Consider the following 26,659-nt stretch of genomic DNA (forward strand, 5'->3'; position numbering starts at 1 on the left):
TATCTTTTTGGAGTGAGAGGACCAGAGTTCAAATCTGGCCTCTTACTCTAAGTGCTAGTGTGCTTCTGGGCAAGTCAATTAATTTGCCTGGGCCTCCATTTCCTCATCTGTATAAAATGAGAGGACCAAAATTGATGGCAGGAAAATCATAGATCTATAGCTGGAAAAGATCCTAAGAGACTATCCAGTCCAACTCCCACCTTTTACGTTTGAGGAAGACAAGAGCCAGCAAGATTAAGTGTTTTGCCCAAAGTCACACAGATAGAATACATTAGAGATGGGATTTGGCTTCAGAACAAGTGTCTTTTCCACTATCCATCCTGAGGTCCCTCCCAAATCTTCATCTATAAACCTGCAATCACTAAACTAGGTACCAGGAAAGATTGGGGCCACTTCTGTCCCATCCTCCAAGTTATTGACTAACCTTGTAAAAGTGATTTATGTTTTTTCATTGATATTAGGTTCCTCGTTTGGAAAATTAGGATGTTGGGCTACATAATGTTGAAAGTCTATTCTATATCACTATCCTGTAAGAAATAATGAATGTAATGAAGACAGAGAATTATGGAAAGATAGATATATCTATAGATAGATATATAGATATAGATATATATACACACTCTGATGCAGACTGAAGCAGAGCCAAGAAAATAATATGGACGAGTACAAAAATGTAAATGGAAAGACAACCATGTACACACACATATCAAAAGTTGTTGTTACAAAATTATAAAGAATAAACATGATTCTGAATAAGATATATGAGAGTACCCTCTTAATCCGCCCCTTTTTGCAGGATTTTGCATGTGTTTTTGGACTTTTTCAATGTATTGATCTGTTTTGCTGGTTATTTTTTCTCTTTTTCTTTTTTCTTCTTTATTTTTTGTGATTAAAAATACTATTTGTTATATGAGATTGCTTCCTAGGAAGTAGAATGTTACTGGGAAAACTATGAGAATGGAAAAAAAAAAAAGACATCAATAAAAATTTATTTTTTTTTAAAAAGTCTATTCTATGATTCTATGCTATAATTTTAGGATAGAGAAGAGTGAGAAGACTTCCTGAAAGCAGATTATTAGATTATAAACTCCATGAGGTTTAGGAGAGTATCTTTTTTTCTTCCCCTTCATATCTCTAGAATCTATTACCATGTCTTCCACATGACTCCATTAATACATTATTTCTTAATTGAATGTCAAAAGGATAGATAGAGAAAATAAAGTATTGGGTCATGGTAGATCTATGGGGTTTTTGTGGGCTTTTTTTCTTTTTCAGACTAGACCTATGATTTTTATTAGTGTAAGGGATTCCTGATTAGGATACCTTTTCTGCATTGTATAGTGTTTTATAGAACTGTCTGGAGTCACTGAAAGGTTAGGTTTTTGCAGGGAAGAAATTGCATTCAAAAAGGTAAAAACAGGATAAATCTTTTTTTTTTTTTTTTTTTTTAGTGAGGCAATTGGGGTTAAGTGACTTGCCCAGGGTCACACAGCCAGTAAGTGTTAAGTGTCTGAGGCTGGATTTGAACTCAGGTACTCCTGACTCCAGGGCCAGTGTTCTATCCACTGCGCCATCTAGCTGCCCCAGGATAAATCTTTTGATTTGATTTGTGAAGATCTAGCTAAGGCATAAAGATCACTCCTGCAAGCCACTGGGTCAGGTCCTAGGGTACCGAGTCTATAGAATTACATCATGGTACCTACCCACTTGCTAAATTCAGTAGTTATATGGTCAAACCTAAACCTCACCATCCATGAATGAGTACTACAATTTATTAACCATTGAGTCTGAGCCACTGTAGTCCACAGTATGTTCATCTATAAATGAAGTAGTTGGACTAGTGGATCCCTAAGGTCCTTTGCATCTTTAATGGTCTATCTTTTATGTTTTAGCATTTTATGTTTCAGGGTCTTTCTCCATTTCTGATATGTATGATTCTGTGATTCTATAGTTTTGGTAGCCATCACTTTGCAAACCTTGTTGGAACCTAATGAACACACAGCCCTTCTATAGGATCATGGAATCATAGATTGAGAACCAGAAAGGGACCTCCTAGGAAGGTGAAATCCAACTGAATTCTTTGTGCCATGTCTTGGGAAGTTACTAGCAAGGTTGTTTTTTTTCCTTTTAATGTTTCTTCAAAATTACTAGCTACCAGAAATGTGCCGGGTGTTGTATACAAACAGGTCATTAGAGAAATCCTCCCATCTGGAGAAACTGGAACCAAAAACAGTACCACGAACAACAAGCTGAATAAATAAGGTCAGGATTGGTGAGTTACCAGGTAGAAGAACGAGAATTTTGGGGTTTTTTCTTTGTTTTTCTTTCCCCACATACATGCTTCGTTTGACATTAGTTTCTTGGAGGGGATTCCTCTTTAGGATAAGTTGAACAAGATGATTCCTTGAGGTCATTTCCAATTCAAACTCTGAGATTGCCTGGGACAGAATAAATGCTTAATAAATGTTTATTGATTGATTCATTCTGTAATTCTCAGTTATATGTAGTTTTACCGTCACTCCACTTCTCAATTTACCTGGTTTTCTCCTTGCAGGTGGCATCGTCCTGAATCCATCATTCTATGGCATCCCTGGACACACCCACACAATGACCCATGAGATTGGGCATAGTCTAGGGCTTTACCATATCTTTCGAGGCATATCAGAAATCCAGTCCTGCAGTGACCCATGCATGGAGATTGAGCCTTCTTTTGAGACTGGAGACCTCTGCAGTGATACCAACCCAGCTCCCAAGCACAAGTTGTGTGGGGATCCAGCACCAGGGAATGATACATGTGGCTTCCGGACCTTCCTCAACACACCATACAACAACTTCATGAGCTATGCAGGTACTTAACTTGGGTCTGCATGAATTTGCCACTATTCTCATATAGCATGTTGGACATAGAGAGGACAGGATTGGTGGTCAAAATTCTTGTAATCTAAGTCTCTTCTGATGTAATTTGATTCATGCTCTCCAATAAGTTGTTTTCCCTTTATATAGCCCATGGTCTCCTCATTTATTAAATGAGGTGATAATGCCTCAAAAGGGGTATTGTGAGGATCAAAGGAGAGATAATGAAGGAAAACTGAAAAGTTGAAAACACTTTATAAATCTTGTTTTCTACACTTAGCTGTATGACTTTGAGCAAGTCATTTTTCTCAAATCTCAGTTTTCACATCTGAGATAAATAAACGCTTTCATTAACTAATTCACAGATTGTAACGGGGAAATTGCTTTATAAGTGTGAAAGCTGTATAGAAATATTTTGTATTGCTATCAACAGTTACAATGATGATAACAACAATAATGTCACTTTTTTGCATATTACCATTTGGAGGAGATTCCAAAACAAAAACTTCCTCATTTGTTGAAAATGGCTGATCCCTTTTAATTTTTTCTCTGCATCCAAGAGTCTGTAAAGACACTTTATTTTTTCTATATTTTCCCCCTTTATACAGACTAGTTTCAATGGAAATAAAACAAATCTCTGAGACTCAGTTTCCTCATCTAATATAATAAATAATTGGACAAAATGCTCTCTTGGGTTCATTCCAACTCTGACAATTTAAGTTACTTTCAAATGGTCAGATTCTATGAACTCTAAGAACAATAGCCTGCTATCAAGTTTTTTAGCCTCCAGGCAGGCATGAGACCTGTCCTCTAGGACCAGTGCCCTCAGGGAGTGTGAAGCTCCCATAACAAATAAAGATAAATAAGATACATAAGCATTCTAAAGAGTACCACGTTATTTGCACAAAATCAGATCCCTACAGGATCCATGATGGGGGCCAGATTTAACCTCCCATAGTCCAGTCACTCAGTAGTTATGATTACATTTTATTCACAACACCTTGTACATATTAAATATGAATACATGCTTACTGACTTGACTTGTCTCTAGCACCTTTCCTGCAGATAGCTTAGTGTACAGGCAGAATTAACAATAGCATGAGTTGGGATGTATTCCTTCCCCTTGGGAGCTTAGGAGCTGCCATTAGCTACCAGACCACCATAAAATAAATCTTTTCTTCCTCATTTTCTTTTTCTTTTTTCTTTTGTTTTCTTTTCTTTTCTTTTGTTTTCTTTTCTTTTCTTTTCTTTTCTTTTCTTTTCTTTTCTTTTCTTTTCTTTTCTTTCCTTTTCTTTTTCACTGACCCATTCAGAGCAGAACTAATTCACTGAACTACAATAACAAACTTGCACCCACAAAAGCATATTTAAAGCAGCTTTGAAATGTTTGTTTTCCTTAGTCTCTGTGATAGATGGTGTGACAAAAGCAGCTGGATTAAATTCAAAAAGCAGGACAGGATCGGGTTCTCAGTGCTAAGCTACTCAAGGCAGATCTTGCTCTAGCAGTGGGGTCTGATGGACTCAGCAGAACTCTGTATATAGGAAATGGGAGTCCATTCCTTGAGATCTTGGACAACTCATTTTCTCTTTTGGGACAGAATCTATCTCATTCATCATCGATATTTGACATTTATTAAGTACTTGCCATGTGTACTGGATTTCATCATGTAATAGGAGTCATGGAGAGATGACTATGACATAGTCCTCACCTTCAACAGTTTACAATCTAGTAAGGATAATAATAAATGTATATAGATAAATATGATAACTACATAAGAAGATTACAAAGTACTATGAAATCAGATGAGAGAGTGATTTGAGAAAAACAAATATACTTAGAGTAGGCAAAAAACTAGAGATAATTTAATGCCATAAAAATAATAATAAAGATAAAATGACTTCCCATTTATATATATATATATTTTTTGGTGAGGCAATTGGGGTTAAATGACTTGCCCAGGGTCACACAGCTAGTAAGTGTCAAGTGTCTGAGGCCGGATTTGAACTCAGGTCCTCCTGACTCCAGGGCTGGTGCTCTATCCACTGCGCCACCTAGCTGCCCCCATTTATATTTTATAAGATAACAAAATCATAACTATAGATCTGGAAGAGAACTTAAGGCTCATTGAGTCTAAGCCTCTTATTTTACAGATGAGGAAACTAAAGCCCAAGGTCACATGACTAGTCAGTATCTGAGACAGAATTTGATCTCAGGTCTTCCTGGACTCTAACTCTATTCACTGTGCCACCTTATTACCTTACTTTTTTTTTTTTTTTTGTGGGGCAATGAGGGTTAAGTGACTTGCCCAGGGTCACACAGCTAGTAAGTGTAAAGTGCCTGAGGTGGGATTTGAACTAAGGTACTCCTGAATCCAGGGCCAGTGCTTTATCCACTGTGCCACCTAGCTGCCCCTTATTACCTTACTTTTAACCCACTCATGCATTAGATCTCATTTTTAAATTGATTAAGCTAGAGCCTTAATTTAGCACAGGAAGAACTGCTATGTAACAGAACTTTAGGACTCACCATTATGTGATATTCTCGGTGTCCAAGCTTTTACAGATATACAAAGACTAAAAAGAATTAGGTTTTAAGTTATTATACATAGCTTTCAAGACTGTAATCTCCTTGAGGGCAACACTAAACCATTTTTATCTCTGGAACCTTAGCATTTAGTGGAGTACCTTGTAGATAGTAGTCATTTGATAAATACTAATGCCATTTAGTTGTTATATTAGTTTAGTTCTAAGGCTTTTTTAGTTCCCAGTTCTATTGCCAGTAGTGGCTCCAGGGGAACAGTGTCATGGGAGAACTTGGTTATTCTCTTTAATATCAGCTTTAAAGATCTAGCATGTTCATTCATTCATTTGCATACTCTTTCACTCACTCTTTCACTTACTCACTCACTCACTCATTCATTCATACATCCATGCATTTATTCATTCAACAAGTATTTCCTGAGTTTTCTTAGGGGAAACAAAGATGAAAAAGACAAGGTATTTTTGACCATAATGCAATAAAAATTCCATTCAATAAAGGCCCCTTGAAGCATAGATTAAAAATTAATTGGAAACCTAATCTTTAAGAATAAGTAGGTCAAAGAACAAATCATAGAAACAATCAATAATTTCATTAAAGATAATGACAACAGTGAAACAACATGCCAAAATTTGTGGGATGCAACCAAAGCAGTACTTACGGGAAAATTTATGTTTTTAAATGCTTATATCAGTAAAAGAGAGAAAGATCTGGATAACTAGGTGGCACAGTGGATAAAGCACCAGCCCTGGATTCAGGAGGACCTGAATTCAAATCTGGCCTCAGACACTTGACACTTCCTAGCTCTGTGACTCTAGGCAAGTCACTTAACCCTCATTGCCCTGAAAAACAAAACAAAACAAAACAAAAAAAGAGAGAAAGATCCGGCCAATGAATTGGGCATACATCTAAAAAAAAAAAAAATCCCAAACCAAAACCAACTTAAAACCCCTGAACTAAACACCAAGATAGAAATCCTGAAAATCAAAGGAGAGATGAACAAAATTCAAAGTAAAATAACGAATCATTGAACTAATAAATAAAACCAGATGCTTTTTTTTGTGGGGGGGAGGGGTTGGAAGCAGATAAATAATTGACCAATTTGATTTTTTTTTTGGTGGGTTAATGGGGGTTAAGTGACTTGCCCAGGGTCACACAGCTAGTAAGTGTCAAGTTCTGAGGCCGGATTTGAACTCAGGTACTCCTGAATCCAGGACTGGTGCTTCATCTATTGCACCACCTAGCTGCCTCCTACTGATTTGATTTTAAAAAAGAAAGAAAACCAAATTACCAGTATCAAAAATGAAAAAAAAAAAAAGATGAATTTATAACCAATGAAGAGGAAATAAAAGCTATTGCTAAGAGCAATTTTGCCCAATTATATGCCAACAAAATTTATAACATAAATGAAATGAATATTTACAAAAATAAAAATTGCCCAGATTAACAGAACAGGAAATCAAATATTTAAATAAACATATCTTAGAAAAAGAAATCAAATAAGGTATAAAAAAGCTCTCTAAGGAAAAAAAAAGCCAGGGCCAGATGAATTTACAGCTGAATTCTACTAAAAAATTAAAGAACAATTTCAATACTACAAATTAAAAAAAAATAGGTAAAGAAGGGAGTTTGGCAAAATTCCTTCTATGTGACAAATATGATCTTGTGACCTAAACCAGTGAAGATTGAGGATTTTTTTCTTTCTTTCTCTTCATTTCTTTTTTTCTTTTTTTTTTGGCGGGGCAATGAGGGTTAAGTGACTTGCCCAGGTTCACACAGCTAGTGAATGTCAAGTGTCTGAGGCCAGATTTGAACTCAGGTCCTCCTGAATCCAGGGTCAGTGCTCTATCCACTGTTCCACCGAGCTGCCCTCTCTTCATTTCTTTTTTTTTTTTTTTTTTTTTTTTTTTTAGTGAGGCAATTGGGGCTAAGTGACTTGCCCAGGGTCACACAGCTAGCAAGTGTTAAGTGTCTGAGGCTGGATTTGAATTCAGGTCCTCCTGACTCCAGGGCCGGTGCTCTATCCACTGTGCCATCTAGCTGCCCCTCTTCATTTCTTTTTAACATGGCTAATATGGACATTTGTTTTGCCTTTTCATTGGGTGGGAAATGGGAGAGAGAATTTGAAACTGAAAAAAAAAAGCTAAAAAAACTCTGTGCTTTAAAATGAAAAGATATATATATATATATATATATATATATATATATATATATAGAGAGAGAGAGAGAGAGAGAGAGAGAGAGAGAGAGAGAGATAAAACTTGACCTCAGTTTGCTTACAATCTAGGAAAGTAACTAAGACAAATAAATGCAATTAAAGACAAATTATGGATTAAGAGAGATGCAAAGTACAATGGGAGGTGCAAGGAGAGCTATGCTCCAACTTCTGTGAAGAGCCATTCCTGTTTTTGTCCTAAAGCTGTTTGCATAATTTCCTATATCCTTTCTATACCAAATCTTATATATAATGAGGATCCCGAGTTTATAATTTATGGTGTTACATTGGTCTTTTAAATTTTCTCTTAAAATTATCTCACTCAAGTTTCAGAAAATACTTCCTTGTGACCTTTCCCTCCTTCCCCCACCTAGCCTAGTATGTCAGAATTTGGTGAACAAGCCAATGCTTAACTGATTCATGTCACTCAGGTTTGAATTCTCAATTACTTATTATTTACAACCAGCTGACCCCTAGACTGGTTTCTGTATGATAAAGAGCAACATTAAGGCTGCCTTACCCTTGTCTTCAGTTTTGTATGCCCAGGAGAATAAAAGCAAAAGTAGAAAAGAGACACTGGCCTGGGAGTTAGTAGAAGGGGTTCTAGTCCCAACTCTTTGCTTAACTAGTTATGTGAACCTGAAGATAGTTTCCCTCTCTGAGTCTCATTTTGCCAACTGCTAAATGAAGGGATTAGACTAGATGTTCTAAGTTCCCCTTTCAGTTCTAACACTCTATGTTTTAACATTCCATATTCTTTCTGAGCTATTTTCTGTGATTCCTCCAGCTCTAGAATTCCATGATTTTAAGCCATTATTAACCAGAGAAAAAATGTAATTTGAAGGGAGAGTCTGCCAAAAAGAATTCAGAAAATGTACTCCAAACTTTGATATAAATGATTTTAAGTTAATTGATTTGGGCTTTTTAATTATTTTATTAAACATTGGCCCTGAGCCCTTCAATTAGCACAGATAAGCCAAAGTGGGCTGTGATCCTTATGCATTCTACAGGAATGAGAGGTTTAGTGAGGTCATTTATTAAAAGGGTGCCTTCCAATAGAGAAAGAGCTGGATAAGTGTAAGATGTTATCATCTTTGGGACTTTGTCTTATTGTCTAGATAGTATTCTTGTCATCATTATGGGTCCCAGAACCCATTTTCTTACCACTGCCTTGCCTATATGCTGCTTCATACTGAATTCAGAAAATTAGAATCAAGAGAGAATGGGCAGAGGGAAGAGCTACTTGCCCCTACCCTACCATCTTTATCCATTTGGAAGACTCCAAATAGAATTTGAATAATGCTGTGTTTACTTTATTATCTGCTAACACTATAAGCATATGTCTCCAGCAGCAGATCTATCCCTTCCTTGTTATTCTTCCAGAAAAAAAGATCCTTTTATTTCCTTAGTGTTTTTACAAGCCTTAGTTCATTTCAAGCTTTAAGCTTTTAAATAAAATGGTCCCAGAATCCTTTTCTCTCTTTTCCCTTTGCTCTTTTCTCTCTTAGAGTATAGAAAAACTTTGAAGTTGTAGAGAAACTTTGAGTAGTTGAAAAAAAAATGGAGTAAAAAAGACACAAGTTCAAATCCAGCCTCACATCTTGACTAGCTGCTGACCCTGGACAATTCACTTAACCTGTCTGCCTCAGTTTTCTCAACTGGAAAACGAGGATAATAATAGCATCTCCCTTCTAGGGTTGTTGTGAGGATCAAATGAGAGATTTGTAAAAAGCTCTTAACATAGTGCCTGTCACTGTGTATATAACAGGTGCTATATAAATGCATATTCCCTTCTCTTTCCCCACTTATGTATCTAGATCTTCTGACACCAAGAGAGGTTAAGCTGCTTTTTCAATTATACAGTAAGGATCGAGTGGAATTTAAACTCACATCTTTGGGATCTAACTTCACCATCTCTTCCATAGGCTACTTTGCTCTCAAAGGGTTTTCCGTGTACTGTGTTTCACTTGGACATCCTCACCTGTGTGTCACCCCCCTACCCCAACACACATGTAGAGGGCAATACCACATACAAAGTGGGCAGTCAATAGATTTTTGTTGATGCTGTGATTGATTTGCCTGTAACTCTTATTTCAATTGTAGGAACAGTGTATTTCTCAGTAATCAGATGCAGAACCAGATACTTGGCTCCTAGGGTGATTGTGTGATGCTAAGCCAAGGAAACAGGAATGGGGGAGAGAAGGTCTCATCATGAGTTGTTGCTAACTCAGGTTGTTTGAAGTGGGGAAAAGCCTTTTTAGGATATAGAATAAGCAAGGGACTTTGCAGATGACCTAATCCACTCCCCTCATTTTACAAATGGGGAAACTGAGACCTAGAGGGACTAAGTCACTTGCTGAAGTCACAGAAATAATAACAGAGTTGAGATCAAAACCCATGCCTTATGATGCCAAGCCTACTTCTCTTTACTATGATGCCTATGGTTATTATGAAAATCCCTTGATATTCCCCAAATGGCTCCAAATGCTACCTCAGAAGTGGAATCTAAAGCTATTTAGTAAAGAGCAGCCCAAAGAATCTTCAGAGAGTTCACAAACGCAGGGGCCTTGCTCTTCTGCCATTGCCTCAGTGGTCCTTCTTTGGTCCTTGGTAGCTATGTGGTACAGTGGATAGAATATTGGGCCTGGAGTCAGGGAAATTTGAGCTCAAAGTTAGCCTCATTCACTTAGTAGATGTGTGATCCTGGGCAAGTCACTTAACCTCTGTTTGCCTCAATTTCCTTATCTGTAAAGTGGGAATAATAATAACACCTACCTCTCAGTGTCATTGTGAGGAACACATGAGATAATAATTGTCAAGTACAGTGCCTGGAACCTAGTAAGTGTTATATAAAAGTTAGCTCTTGTTATTAATTATCATATAGTTTATTTTCCTTTTATGGCACTTGCTCAGAGCCACTGTGCACTCTCTGGCTTCCTTCGGGCATATTTGGGGATTTTACAGAATGTTGGAGGGCTGATCATCACCATTGACTGGGGAAATCAGTCAGCTCTATTCAATCCCTTTGCTTCCACCTCAGAGTTGAGGGCAAGGTTGCCATTCCCAAAGCCCCTGAACCTGCCTTAACTTCTTTTCTGTTTGTTTGATAGGGAAGGCAAGTTAACAGCAAAGGATCACCAGCAGCAAGTTTATTTTAAGACTTGTTTTGAGACTGCTCCCCTTACTCCCCACAGGGTCCCAGCTGCAGTAGCCCTGACCATGAATCTCTGGAAAGTGTTATTTGTTCCAACTTAAGCTTAAACAACCTCCTCACACTACTCCTGGAATGGAGATTTAGATGCAGGTGGGAGGGCTAGGATGAATCTTTATTGCTCAGGGTTTGTTTCTGGGTCTTAGAAGGCATCCAGAACCCTGGCTAGGGACAAAGAAGTTCTAGATTTGATTTGGATTCTGTCATCAACTAGCCAAGGAAACATTCAGATTATTCACAGGATCATAGTATTTAAAGTTGGAAGGAACCTTAGGTGTTATGTCATCCCTCTGCCTCAGTCTCACAATCTGTTAGTTATTGTTACCTTCAGTGATCTTTGGAAAATCATGAAGAATGGGGAAAATGACACAAAACTGAAAGAGTTAAGATGTTTAAATTATCCAGAAAATGGGGCTGGGGGGAGGAAAGAAGAGACAGAGACACAGAAAGAAACAGAGAGAGACAGGGAGAGAGACATGAGAGACAAAATGAGAGATAGATAAAAAGACAGAAAAACAGAGAGATGGAGAGAAAATGGGGAGAAAGAGAACAGAGAGATATAGACAGATGGAGAAAGAGGGGGGAGAGATAGTAAGAGACTAAGCAGAGACTTAGCAGAGATTAAGACAGAGACAGAGGAGGGGAGAGAGACAGAGAAAAAGAGATATATAAGACAGATACAATGAGATACAGACACAGAGAGATGGAGAGAAAAGGGGGATAGAGGAGGATAAAGGAGAGAAATAGAGAAAGGGAGAGAAACAGGATATTTTTCCTGTATATGAGAAGTTTTAATTGAGGTAAGAAAGATTTTTAACTGTCTTAAGTATTAAAGGGACTGTCATACAAGAGGGATTAGACTTGTTCCTCTTTACTCCAGGGGACAAAACTAGGAGCAGTGGGTAGAAGTTGTCGTGAGACAGATTTAGGTTTGACATAAGGAAAAATTGCTCAGCAATTAGAGCTATCCAAAAGTTAAGATGGGCTCCCTTAGGAAGTTCTAGGTTCCCCTTCCATAGAGACCTTCAAACAAAGCCTGTGCATCTTGTTGGGGCTGTTATAGTAAAGATTCCGTTTTAGCTATGGATGTATTCTGAAGTCCCTTATTATGGCTAAGATTCTGCAATCCCCTCCCTATTGTGTAGGACAAGATTAAAAAATGAATGAGTATAGGAACGCAGTGTGGTTTTTGTTTGTGGCTTTTTGTTGTTGTTATTGTTGTTCTAGTCAACTAGAAGCCTGTGAAAATTAATATAGCTGCCAATTTTTTAGTAATAAAATATGTGCAAATTAAAACAACCCCAAAGTTCCATCTCATGCCCATTATATTGGCAAAGTTCCCCCCCAAAATTAATTGACAATTGTTGGAGTGGATGTCTGAAAATAGGCATACTAAGGCAATGTTGGTGGAGCTAGGAATTGATCCAACCATTCTGGAAAGCAATTTGGAACTTTGTTAGAGTTACTAAAGCTTTACATAATCTTTGACTTTGGCATATACTTATATATACTAGGCATATGCTTCAAATAGTTTAAAGATAGGGGGGAAATAACTCATACATACACAAAGATTCATAGCAACATTTTTGGTTGTAGCAAAGAAGTGGAAACCAGTTGGGTGCATATCAGTTGGAGAATGGATGAGCATATTATCATACATAAATATAATGGAATGTTGTTTATATATTAAGAATTAAGGGGGACAGCTAGCTGGCGAAGTGGATAAAGTACCAGCCCTGGATTCGAGAGGACCTGAGTTCAAATCCAGCCTCAGACACTTGACACTTACTAGCCCTGCCCCCTGCCCCCCCCCCCAAAAAAAAAAGAATAAGGAAAGAATTAATGGAATTTCCTAGGCTCTTAGTTCTGAAATACTCTAGGGGTATAGCTTATGCCTTAGGACCATTGTGGAATGACAGAACTCTGACATGGGAAGGGACTTTAAAAGTCATCTAGTTCAACCCTCCACTACAGGAAGGGTTCCTTCTACAGAATATGTCTTCTTCAATCCCGTTTTTCAATCCTAAATCCTCTGGCACTATAGTCATCTTTGGAGATTAGATTGGAACTTAAAAACTTTAATTCAGAGAAAGAAAAATATATGATAACCTGTGTTCAAATCCCATCTCTGATGCTTATTACTGGCATGACCTTGATCACATCATTTAACATCCCTGCGCATCATTTTCCTCATATATTAGATATGGGGATTTGACTAGATAATATCTGAGAAAGTCCTTTCTTTTGCTCTAAATCTATGACTCTCTAAGGTGAAAAGGAATATAACTATAGAGGCATAGCCTCTCTAAGCTTCAAAGTAACCTGAGAATACAGATTTTTTAAAAAGTATTATTTCAATTGCAAAACAAAATTAAGTCCACAATGTAGGAAATCTAATTGTGCAGTAAAAGCATAATGATTAAATAAATTGATTTGATGGAAATTGGTGGCTCAATTAAGATTCACTAGCATGAATGTGATGGAATTGGCATGGACCTCAGAAACTTAGAAATTAGAACATGAAATATTAGATCTGGAAAAGACCTCAAAATATATAGATAAGTAGCCTTAATAGGACAACCCTAACCCCTAACCCTAGGTGGAGAATCTCAGGTCCAGAGAGGGGAACTTCTTAATCAAGTCCGCTCCATAAAAGCCAAAACCAAAATTCATTCTCCTCACTACTAATCCACAGCCCTAACTATTATACCATACTGCTGTCCTCACTGCCTACCTTGCCATAACTTCCAGTCAGTTCTCTGGCATTCTCTGGGTGTAGTTTTCAATGTAATTCCCCCTACCCCCACCCCTTCCTTCTGTTTCCTTTCACCTGTCTGTAGAAGTGATGACTATACTAATTTGTTCACACACCATTAACTCCAGAGTGCTGGAGGAGGCCAACCTTGGCATTGGCAAGAGCTCGGGCATGCATGCTCCCCCGCCAGTTGATGTCATAATTCTCTCCTCTCCACCCTCCACACCCCTCCCCCCCATTCTTATCTCTTTTTTTGCTGGTTTGTAGAAGATGACTGCACTGACTCCTTCACGCCCAATCAAGTGGCGAGAATGCACTGCTACTTGGATCTCGTCTACCAGAGCTGGCAGCCTGCCAAGAAGCCTGCTCCCATAGCTCTGACTCCCCAGATTGTAGATCGGACACCCACCTCAGTCACCCTGGAGTGGTTTCCACCCATTGATGGCCACTTCTTTGAAAGGTGAGCAAAGGTTATTAAGTATGAACTCTTCCTCTCATAATTGGAGGGAAAAGGGAGAGAAGGGTTGGTTATTAGGATTTCTCAAGTAAGAATCCTTATCTTTTCTAGAATAGGAGCAAATTGCCAAGCCTAGGGATCTCTGTGGAGGTGGGGACAGGATTACCTGATAACTAGAACTTTAGGGGCCAGTATTTGAAAAAAAATGATAGATACAGTTTCTAAAGTAATGCAAAATAATAACAGTTTATGTATATATATAGGACTTTGGGGTTATAAAGTACTTACACACAGATTATTTCCTTTTTTCCTCACAATGCTCCTATAAAGTGGTTACTATCAATTTTTTATGGCCATTTTATTCACTTCAGTAAGCCAAAGATTTGTGATTTTATTTCATTGGTGACATGGGCATTCTCTTCAGCAGTGTATGTTATAAGCTGTAGGTGTGAGTTACTGTGGAAATAGGTGAAAGTTATAGAAAGGCATAGCCTGATTTTGGGAAAGCATTTCATGACAATTAGGTTTGTCTGAACATAGAATGGGCTGCCTTGGGAGGTAAGGGTTCCGTATTTCTGGGGGACTATTTGGTGGTGGTGGTATAGAGGGGAATGCTGTTCACATAAAGGTTGGACCATATCAGAAGTGTCATACTCAGGTCACCTTCCCCCAGTGGACAGTAAAACTCCCTAGTGCAATTGGAACCAGATTAAAATGTGGTTGGGAAATGATTAACAATATATATTAAAATGTAACACAACATAGATAATGTTAATTTGTAGTTTTCTAAGTCAATATGAATCCCATGGAGATTCTCTTTGAGTTTGACACCACCTAACTATATGACCTCTGAAGTCTCTTTGAACCTTGAGAGGCTATGATTTTCTAACTTTTGTAAATGCCTTAATGGAGCCATGTTAAAGACTATATTGTAGAGTAAAATTGCCAGTAAGGTCTTGAGGGTTAACATCAGTGGACTGCAGCTGACCATGTAGCGTGAATGTTCTGATGTGCCCTGAATTCAGGGCTGGCCCAGCTCGGGGCCTCAATCCATTTTGTCTGTCGTGATGGTATGTGAAAAATCACTTTACTCCCCACTTTTTTTGAAGAGCTGTTATCAGTTGCTTTGCTGGGAACTCTATTTTAGGAATCTTCTATAATACTTCAGAAACTGCCTTTCTGGCAGTTTTGAGATTTTTTTCCCCCTCTGGTTATATGAATTATCAAACTTTTGGTCAACTTTTGGCCTTTATTCTTTCTGTAAATAGAATTTTTGTAAATGAAGTGCCCCATGTATGTCTTTAATTTGTATTTCATAAGGCAGTTATTGTACATTAAATAAATACCATCTGACTGTTAAAAACATATTGGAGGGTTAATTATTGTATAATGAGATATGTCTCTATTACATATTTTGTTGAGCCTTAATCAATATGTTTTTAATAACCCATAGTCACTTGGCACTTTAAAAACATACAATAGCTATTCTATTTAGCCTAAAGTTCCATAATGGAATTATCATATGCTAAATTAATACTGACATTTTAGAAACATGCCTAATGAGGGTTAACAACTCTGTAGGCTCTACTCAATATTTAGAGGAAGCCTGTCCATAAGGTGGATAAAATAGTGAAAACAATTAGAAACGCATGCCCAAAGAATGAACTGTACCATTTACAGAAAAATCTCTTCTTGTTTCTTTCCAAGTGTTCTAGAAATGTTTAGCTCTCTGAAAATTTTGCTGTCCAACAAATCTCCATTTGTTCACATTTACATCAACCAATAACTTCCTGTCTCTCTTTCCTAGTCATCCTCATCACCTGTTACTCTTCCACACAAGAACATATATATTCCTTAAAATGCAGAGATACCCCTATATTTTGCATTTGTACACACTGGATTCATTGAGGAATTGTGACTAAGAAAGGACACTGAATTTGAACCCAGAAATCTTGGGACTAAACCCTGACTGCCATCAAGTCACTTGGGCAAGTCATGTGTTTCCTCTGGGCTTTAGTTTCCTAATCTATGAAATGAGGGGATTATTGGACCAAATTGTGTCTAAGATCCCTTCCAAATCTAATTTAAAGAAATATTCAATATATCAATTAGTCAACAAGTTACTATTATGTACTGTCTGCTAGAGGCTAGGATTGTAAGTATAAAGAAGAAAACAATTTTAACTCACAAGAAGTTTATAGTCTTCTGTGTGTGTGTGGGTGTGTGTGTAGTATGTATGTTGGGTGTATGTGTATATATATATATATATTATATATTGTATATATGTGTATATATATATGTGTATGTGTTTCAGGTTTTTTTTTTTTTATTTGTTTGTTTCCACTACCTGGATAATTGAGAGGGATGGGTATCAGAAAAAGCCCTGAGCGATGTCAAGTTTTCATTCTGCTGCTAACTCTGTGACAATGGGAAGTTACTTCCCTTCTTTGGGGTTCCCCCCCACCCTTAACTGTGGAACTGGGGAAGAGAAAGAGAGAGGAGAGACAGAAGAAGAGAGAGAAGAGAGAGACAGCAATGGAGAGAGACAGAGACAGAAACAGAGAGAGAGAAAGAGACAGAGACAGAGAGAGAAATACAGAGAGAAAGGGAGACAGAGAGAAAGAGGGAGAGAATGTCTTAAGTGTTAGTTGAAAGAACTCTGGAGTGGTAGTCAGAAGACCTGTGTTCTAGTCTTAGCTCTATCACTGATGTGCTATTAAACTTCGTGTAAGTCATTGAAACTCTAGGCTTCAGTGTTTTCATCTGACATATGGGGAAAACAATACATATATTATGTATATATAATTATATAAAAATATATATGTAATTAATCTATTGTAATTATTAATTGCATTCTTCTAAATTATAGATCATAAATATTATTCATTCTACCACCCACCTCAGGGGATTGTCATGAGCATCAAAATACTGAATGTGAGATGCTTGGCAAAGGGAAAAGAAGGGCTAAACACTTGTGAGGTATTATTACTACTAGAAGACCCAATCTGTTTGGAGAAATTCAGCATGTGGCAAATACCTCTGTCTAAAGAGAGGAGAAAAGGGGGAAAAAAAAGAACAGAAAATACCAGAGAGGGAAGGTAGCCAGCCCTGTGCCAGTGCATGATAAAATCAATTTAGTCCCTGATTCTGTCCCAGCACTTTTCTAATCTTTTAATCATCATGAATCCACTCATGTGGCTCCAGCTTCATGTGCTTGGGCTACATGAGAACTGGAATTCTACTGGGGCTCTATAGGGAGAAGGCTAAACCAGCCAACCCCTAAAGTCCCCTTCCAAGACTAGGATCCCTGCTTCTGTCCTTAACATGAGGTAGTCTAATTTTAATTGATTGATTGATTGATTGATTGATTTCCCCCCCTAACTACCCATACAAGGTACTCACAGTCATATAGACAGAAGTTGAATGCAGTCCCTCTGTTCTTTATAGCATAGTTTGTTTACTCTTCAGTTTCTATAGGATCAGCTAGCATGAGGCTAGGGAGGTGTATTATGCAATTGTCTAAACATTTTGCTTCTACCACTAAATCACGCTCTAACCTTAGGTAAGTCACTTCCTATTTATAGATCTTTAGGTTTCTGCAAAATGAGGGCTCTGAACTAGATATTCTCTAGAGAAAGCACATTACAGCAGTTACTGATGAAAAACTCAATTTATAGGCAAAGGACATGGGTTCAAATATGTGCTTTGGTACATGTTACCTATGTGACCTTGGATAAGTCACTTTAGTCAGTCAGCCAGTCAATAAACATTTATTAAGTGTTTATTATGTGCCCAGCAGTATATCCCACGGTCTATTTCATCCAATCTAATCCCTCCAGAGCTCTTTCATTTCAACTTCTGTTTAGTCACACCTCCTACATCTAGTTGTTCTTGTTTTCTTTCAAGCTTAAGTTTAATACTGAAAGATTGAAATGCTGTTACATTAAAAAAGAAATGGAAAGTGTTTCCAGAGAGGCCCTTGGCCAACTTGTTTTTAATGAATGGTAATATGTTGATGGTGAATTACATTTCAATAGTTTGTAATTGGGCTTATGTGTGCTTAAGTAATTTAAATTCTTCAATCAAAAAACAAAAACAAAAACAAGCAAGCAAACAAAAAACCCTCACCTTGAACTGGGAGACTTGAGAACAAGGTTAGAATCCTGAATCTGCCACTTGTCAGTTGTGTGACTTGGGGGATGGGGTGGATAGCTTCTGAGGCTGATATAAAGCATCTATTAATTGAGGATAATAAGCATTTCTCTACCTCTTTGATAGGGCTCCCATGAGGATAAAGTAAAGTAATGTGGTGATGGATTCATTCTTAGAAAACAAGGTTTTAAATCTCATTTCTTATAACAACTAGCTATGGAAACTTAAACAAGTCACTAAATATTTCTTGGCTTCAATTTCTTTATCTGTAAAATAAAGGAGTTAAAGGAGACAGCCTATAAGGTCCCACGGAGCTCTAAATCTATGAACTCATATTCCTAAAAGCATTCTTAATCCTCCATAGTTTATATTCCAGGACCTTTTGGACAGCTAGGTGGAGTAGTGGATAGACTGAATGTCCTGGAGTCAAGAGGACCTGAGTTCAAATGTGACCTCAAACACTTAATAGCTGTGTGACCCTGGGCAAGTCACTTAACTCTTTATCTCAGTTCTTCATCTGTCAAATGAGCTGGAGAAGGAAATGGCAAACCATTCCAGTATTTTTGCCAAGAAAACCCTCAAAAGGGGTCATGGAGAGTTGGTCAAGACTGAAATGACTCAACAGTGATAACCTACAAAAACAAAAACCAGGCACTGTGCTAAGTTCAGGTGTTCCAAAGACAAAACCTGACCTCAAAGAACTTAGATTCTATTGGGGCAGACGACATGTGCACATGAAAGGAAATGATGTGTAGAAAGCACTTTGCCAACCTTAAAGCTTCATTTAAATGCTAGATATTATTATTTTAAGTGTGCAAAATAAATACAAGGTAAATGGGAAGTGGGGTGGGTATATTAGTAACTGGGGAAATCAGGAAAGGTTTCAAAACTGGACTGAAGTGAGCATACAAAAGTCTTTATTTGGTGGTTCCAAAGGCATTTCAGAATGTGTCAGAAGACCTCAGATCTCCATTAGGTACAGTAGTGTTTATCAGACCATAGAAATAGGAAAATGGTTAATAGAGTTCTAATTAATGGAATGCTAGATTGAACTAAAGTAAAATCTACTTGTCACAAAGTCTGATTTATTAGGGTCTGAGTTAATTAAGTATTGCTTAGTTCAGAGCACATAGATTAATTTCCTAATTCAACTGTCAAAGAGATCTTACTAAAGACTATGCATACAATAAATAAAATCCAGTGACTCCCTATCACTTCCAGAATAAAATGTAAAATCAACTGTTTTAGCATTCAGGGTCCTTCACTATGTAACCCTCTCCCCAGGCACTTTTACAGCCTGCCCCCTTTTCCCTTCCCTCCCTGCCCCTCTATATTGGGTGATCTGTTAACATTAACTTCTTTGCTGTTCCTCAAACAAAATATGCATTTCCCCAGCTCTGACCACTTCAATTGGCTGTCCCCCATGCCTGGAACACTCATCTTCCTCAGTTTTTGCCTCCTGGATTCCCTGGCTTCCTTCAGGTTTTATCTAAAGCCTTATATCCTACAGGAAGCCTCCCCAAGCCCCCTTAATTCTAATGCCTTCTTTCCATTGATTATTTCCAATGTATCCTGTATATGTCTTGTTTGTACATAGTTTTTTACATGTTGTCACCCCTATTAGACTATGAGCTCCTTCGGGGCAGTGACTATCTTTTGCTTTTCTTTGTATCACCCACACCTGGCACATAATAGGGTTGTTTGTTGTTGTTGTTGTTTTGGGGTTTGTTTGTTTTTTGATGTTGAGAGCATTCATTACTTCAATTCCAAACATTTTACAGATGTGCATCCAAATGGAACAATCATTTTTTAAAGCACAGGCAGATAGTTACTAGTAGTTAACATTTCTTTGCTAGACTAAATACAACGCAGGCTTAAAATCTTAAATGAATGGTAATGCTATTCTCCACAAATAAATGCTTACATGCTAAGCTGGTAACAAATCTTTCTTAACTGATTCACTTCACTAGGGTTTTGATTCTTTTTTAGTTATCTCCATGGGTGAAAGGACAGGACAGCATCTCCCCACTGACTCAAGGTTCATATTTGAGTCTTATTAACATGGACTACCCAAAGCTGCTGTAGTGCATAGTAAAACTGTGGGGCTAGTCTTCTTAACTAAAACAGAAAACAAGAGGCTCGATTGTAGACATTTGACTTTTCCAGCCCCATCTTTGTGGAGGATGCTGCCGGAAAGTGAGAGCTCTCCTCCTCAAGCAGAGATCTGGGGAGCAGCATTAGTGACTACGGCTTTTCCATGTCCATGCCCATACTCCACCCTTATTCCTGACTTAAGGATAATGGTTTAGGAAAAAAATGCTGGGCTGTTTCTGGCTTATGAACCAGCATGTTATTTCCTCTGACATTTCCAACCTCACTTGGGATTGTTTCGGTTAGTCGATTTTGTATCAAGAAAAGAAAAGGAGTTCCCCCTTTGGCTCTCTTCTGAGGTAATTATCTCCCTGGAGGATAAGTTGGATCCCAGAGGTTTCCAAAATGAGATTGAATCCAGACATAGAAGATTGGGGTTGGGGGGCGGGGGAAAGGGGAGTTAGCCACCCAAAAATTCCACTCTCAATGGGCTTGGACTCTGACTTTTCATGGCTGGATCCCCTGAGGGCTTTGAACTTCCCTTGGATAAGTTGGCTGCTAAGTCAAATTAGATTATATGGTAAAGAAACAGCTTTTGACTAGAGGAACTCAAAATGATGTGGATTGCTGGAGGCAGGCTTGACCACCTAGACCCATGGTATGTGGACTCAAAGAATGCTGGATCCATTGATTTTTCTGCCCCTATTACCCCTCTCCCTGTCTTGACCTCCCTTCCCCCTTTCCTGGAAATTTTCTGGGGAAGATGGGAAAATAGTTGTAGAAGGGATTCAGATGGAGTAAAGTACTGCTGGATCAACTAGCTTATACAATTCACAAAGCAGACTATATATCTATAAGGTCTTCTTCTTGTTCAAATTGCCATTTTGGCATGGAGGTGGCCCTGAGCACTTGGATTTTATAATAATGAAGATCAAAACTCTGACAGACTCTGCCAAGGCTCAAAAAGACTTTGAATTTAGGTCCCGCGATAGACTGTCTTCTTCCCAAGGACCAGCTTGGCAAAATTTGGAAAAGGATTTGCAAAGTGCTTTCCATAGGTTCTCACTTTTGATCTTCACAAACAACCCTGTGGCTTAGGTGTCATTACTATCCTCATTTTTATAGTTGAGGATACTGAAGCTTAAGAAGTTAAGTAACTTGCCTGTGGTTATACAGCTAGAAAGTGTCTGAGACAAAATTTGGATTTAGTTCTTCCTGAATCCTGGTCCAACACTCTACCCACTGTGTCTGTTTTGGCCACAGCAACCCAGGAAAAAGAAAAGAGCCAAATGGCCCTTGTCCTCTTCGGCCCCTTTGCACTCCCATGATGACTGTGGTAGAGGTACAGAATAAGGGCAGAGAGGGTACTAACAAACACACAGTTCTTAGGCTTACCACAAACATTTATTTAACTGTTAGTATTCTTATATGAAACCCTCATGCAATGACCAATGAACTGACATAATACTAGAGGAAACATACACTGTATACATTAACATTTTTACAGTTAGTTAAACCAAAGACATAAGGAATCCTAAAAGGACAGAATTGAAGACCAGGCTGGGCTTCAGGGAACATTGAGTCCAATATGTACTTGTTAAAAAAAGTAGCTTCTAGATGGGAGATTCCTTCCCAGATTCTCCCCTGAGAGGCGAAGAAAGGAGTTGGAGCAATTTGATTTTAACTTACACTTAAAAGCAAGAACATCACTTTAGGGAACATTTTCCCATCTTTCCTTCCAATGTTCCTGATAAGCATAAGGAAAAGTCCCACTACAAAACTGGAACTGTTGCAGAGCATGAAGATGTAGAGAAATGTTGCAAAGAACTTAATAAAAATGAAATCAGCATATACAGGCATACCTCAGAGATATTGTGGGTTTGGTTCCAGACCACTGCCCTGAAGTGAATATCGCAATAAAATGAGTCACACAAATTTTTTTGGTTTCCCAATGTATATAAAAGTTATGTTTATAACAAACTGTAATCTATTAAGTGTGCAATAGTATTACATCTAAAAATTGTGCATATCTTAATTAAAAATACTTTATTGCTAAAAAGAAAAGCTTACCATCATCTGAGACTTCAGTGAGTCATAATCTTTGTGCTGGTGAAAGGTCTTACCTCAATGTTGATGAGTGCTGACTGATAAGATTAGTGGTTGCTGAAGGGTGGAGTGGCTGTGGCAATTTCTTAAAATAAGATAATGATGATGTTTACCATATGGATTGACACTTCCTTTCACTTGAACATTTAGAGGCCACTGTAGGAATATTAAATAGCCTGATTTCAATATTGTTGTGTTTCAAGGAAAATGGAGACATAAGAAGGAAAGAAGTGGAGGAATAGCCAGTCATTGGAGCAGTCAGAACACATACATTTATCAATTAAGTTCTGTCTTATATTGGTGTGGTTCGTGGCTCCACAAAACAACTACAATAGTAAGATCAAAGATCACTAATCACAGATCATCATAACAGATATAATAATAATGAAAAAGTTTGAAATATCCCAAGAATTTCCAAAATGTGACACAGATACGATGTAAGCACATACTATTGGGAAAATGGCACCAATAGGCTTGTATAAAGACACAGGGTTGCCACAATTTGTAAAAAAAAATGTAATACCTGTGAAGTACAATAAAGCTAAGTGCAATAAAACTAGGTATAACTGTACCTTTATGCTCAGCAACTATAATATAAAACTGAATATAGTGGAAGAAGGCCAATATTATGTTGGAAGATACAGTTTAGCATTAAAAAATGGGAAGGACTAGAATGATCTTCTATTCAAAGCCTCATGCTATACAACATGATTACTTTCTTCAATAAGAGCCTTGGAATGTGGTAGATGTGTTGAGTACCCAGTGACATTCTCCCCCCCAACCCCCAAGTGAAACTGACTACATTTTAAGAGACAGGGGGGGAAAAGCAACTAGTTACTGATATGAATCATTTCAGAACCAGCTGTTGATGTGCAATCAGATCATAAGCTAATTAGAGCAAAGGTCAAAATCAATACCAAATTAGAAGAAAGGATAAAGATGAGAATAAACTGCAGCAAATTCTGCAATAACAACTTGGAATATTTAAATATGTTGTCAACTCCAGAAAATTAGAAATGGACAAGAGGGTGGAGAGATACATTGATAATCATCATTTATTTATTATTTTTTTTTTTAGTGAGGCAATTGGGGTTAAGTGACTTGCCCAGGGTCACACAGCTAGTAAGTGTCAAGTGTCTGAGGCTGGATTTGAACTCAGGTACTCCTGACTCCAGGGCCGGTGCTCTATCCACTGCACCATCTAGCTGCCCCGATAATCATCATTTCTTAAAGAAACATAACTGATGTAAAACAGAAGGAATTGGGGGTTGAGGGTGGGGCAGGGAACCCACCCAGAAACTACCTCAGCCAACAAACATTTTATCTGTTTATCAGACTTGGAAGTCAAGGGCAAGGTAAATCAATTTAGAATTCAGACCTATTTGCAAGACATGACAGGAAAATGATAGAAGATCAAAAGTAGTATGAGATTACAAAGTGGGAAAAGGGGGAAAAGATGAAGAGAAAATAAGCCTGTGGTGAACTTGGTATGACAGTTAGCTAAGCCAGTCATGCCTAAAACACTTGTAGAAGCCACTGGTGACAGGACAACATTTTAAAGGAAATGGAACAAATCATTTGGCTTTTATATATTCGAATACCCTCATCAGCTAAGATAGTGGAACCATCATACTCAGATATACCTCATGAAGTACTTGGTTCTTATGTAGAGAAGTGATGACACTTAAGATCAAATTGGAGGGGGGGGCAGCTAGGTGGCACAGTGGATAGAGCACCGGCCCTGGAGTCAGGAGGACCTGAGTTCAAATCTGGATTCAGACACTTAACACTTGCTAGCTGTGTGACCCTGGGCAAGTCACTTAACCCCAATTGCCTCAACAAATAAACAAAACAAACAATCAAATTGGAGTGTTGGAACCAAGGTGGCAACCAACCCAGATGAACTATCTAAATGTTTCCCTCCATGCAACTTTAAAATAACACCTCAAATCAAATTTTGTAGCTGCATAGTAAAAGTCTACAAAAGGTTGGGGTGAGGCATTTTTCTGGCATGAGAAAACTTAGGTGATTGGCAGAAGTTTGTGACAGTGGGGTTGGGGTGGGGCATCTGTCTGGAGTCCATAAATATGGTGACAGCAATTACAGCCCTAGTAGCAGCAGTAGCAGCAGTAGCAGCCACAGCAATAGTAGCAGCAGTAGCAATAATTTTGGGAACTCTCAGCCTGGAGACAGAGGGTCAGACAACTGGTCAGAAAGAGATTACAGGGTATCATTTGCTCTCAGTAGATACAGCTGATACTGATTGGAAACTCAATTTGCATATGCAGTTCTGGGTTGAAGTTCCAGGGAGGAAATGAGTGCTAGTGCTTCTGACTAGGGCCTTTCATAGGTAAAGACCAGAGTGGAGAACAGGAGAGCAGTGACTACACTTGTAACAGGATCATAATACCTTGGATGCTTGCAGACCACCAGAAATAGGTCTGAACATAGCAGCAAGAAAAACAAACAAACAAACAAAAAACCAATCTTAAATCTTGGCACAATACTTCCCCATCCCCAGGTGAGCAGAGCCCAGCTTTAACATAAAGTTCGAAGTCAAGAAATATGCTGGTAAAATGAGCAAACAACAAAAAAGGAATTTGACTATAAAAAGCTTCTATGGTGGTGGGGAAGACCAAGACACAAATTTAGAAGAAGCAAATAATGTGAAACTATCTACAAAGCCTCAAAGAAAAATGCTAATTGGATCCAAGGTCAACAAGAATCCTTGGAAGAGTTAAGCAAAGAGATGTGTGGTATAGCAAAAATTGGGGAAAAAATGAGAGCAATGCAAGAAAATTATGAAAAGAGAATTAACAGATTGGTAAAAAAAAAAAGGCACAAAAAATACTGAAGAAAATAGCACTTTGAAAAACAAAAGTGATAAAACAAAAATGATAGAAGAGTCACAAAAATATACTGAATAAAAGAACTCTTTAAAAAGCAGAATATGCCAAATGGAAAAGTAGGTAGAAAAAATTCACTGAAGATAATTATTCCTTAAAGATTAGAATTGGGCAAGTAGAAGCTAATGACTCCATGAGAAATAATAAAATAAATTCTAAAGAATGAAAAAATAGAACATGTGAAATATCTCATTGGAAAATAGATTGAGGGGAGATATTTTAAATTAGTTTTTCTAATTATATATAAAGATAATTTTAACATTCATTTTTTAAATAAAATTTTGAGTTCCAAATTTTTTTCCTTCCTCCATTCTTCCCTATTCTTCCTCCTTCCTCAGACAGTAAGTAATTTGATATGTTATATATGTGCAATCAGGTAAAACATTTCCATATTAGTTATGATGTGGAAAAAGACAGAACAAAAGAAAAAAGAAACATGAAAAAATAGAGTGAAAATAGTATGCTTCAATCTGCATTTAGACTCCATCAGTTCTTTCTCTGGATGTGGATAGTATTTTCATCATGAGTCTTTTGTAATTTTCTTGAATCATTGTATTGCTGAGAAGAGCTAAGACAATCATAATAACGAATAATCATAGACACCTGGAAGTCAAGGGAAAGGTAAATCAATTTAGAATTCAGACCTATTTGGAAGACATTACAGGAAGATGACAGATCAAAATTAGGATGAGCTTACAAAGTGGGGAGGGGGGAAAAGATGAAGAGAAAATAAACCTGTGGAAAACTTGGTATGACAGTTAGCTAAGCCAATCATGGTCAATGTTTCTATTACTGTGTAGAATGTTTGAGGAGAGATAATAATTATTAGACTACCTGAAACCCATGATCAAAGAAAGCCTAGACATCATATTTCAAAAAATTGTCAAGGAAAACTGCCCAAATATCTTAGATCAAGAGGGTAAAATAAAAATTGAAAGAATCCACTGATCAGGTCCTGAAAAAGATTCCAAAATGAAAATTCCCAGGGATTTTATAGTCAACTTCCAGAGCTTTCAGGTTAAAGAGAAAATAGTTCAAACATCCAGAAAGAAATACTTCACACATTGTGGAACCACAGTCAGGATCACATAAATTTTAAATAACTTTTACACTGAAGGAGCAGCAAGCTTGGAATGATATTCTGGAAGGCAAAGGAGCTAGGATTATAACCAAGAGTCACCTACCCAACAAAACAGAGTATAAACCTTCAGAAGAAAACATGTATATTTAATGAAATAGAGGACTTTCAAATATTCCTGATGAAAGGGCAGAGGTGAATAGAAAATCTGATATTCAAAAATGAGAGTCAAGAAAAGCTTAAAAAAAGATAAATATGAAAGTGTAACCATAAGGGTCTCAAGAAAGTTAAAATGT

The 26,659-nt window shown here is 37.7% G+C and overlaps 1 protein-coding gene across 1 annotated transcript in view; it reads left to right on the forward strand.

Annotated features, from left to right (window-relative positions):
• Positions 1–26,659, forward strand: part of PAPPA (pappalysin 1) — a 290,144-nt gene that overhangs the window by 73,939 nt on the left and 189,546 nt on the right. Inside the window, 2 exon segments of the mRNA XM_043980172.1 lie at positions 2,555–2,848; positions 13,841–14,033. Of these exon segments, the coding sequence (XP_043836107.1) occupies positions 2,555–2,848; positions 13,841–14,033 (487 nt within the window).

Source organism: Dromiciops gliroides, chromosome 2 (assembly GCF_019393635.1).
Source record: "Dromiciops gliroides isolate mDroGli1 chromosome 2, mDroGli1.pri, whole genome shotgun sequence".
Taxonomy (NCBI): Eukaryota; Metazoa; Chordata; class Mammalia; order Microbiotheria; family Microbiotheriidae; genus Dromiciops; species Dromiciops gliroides.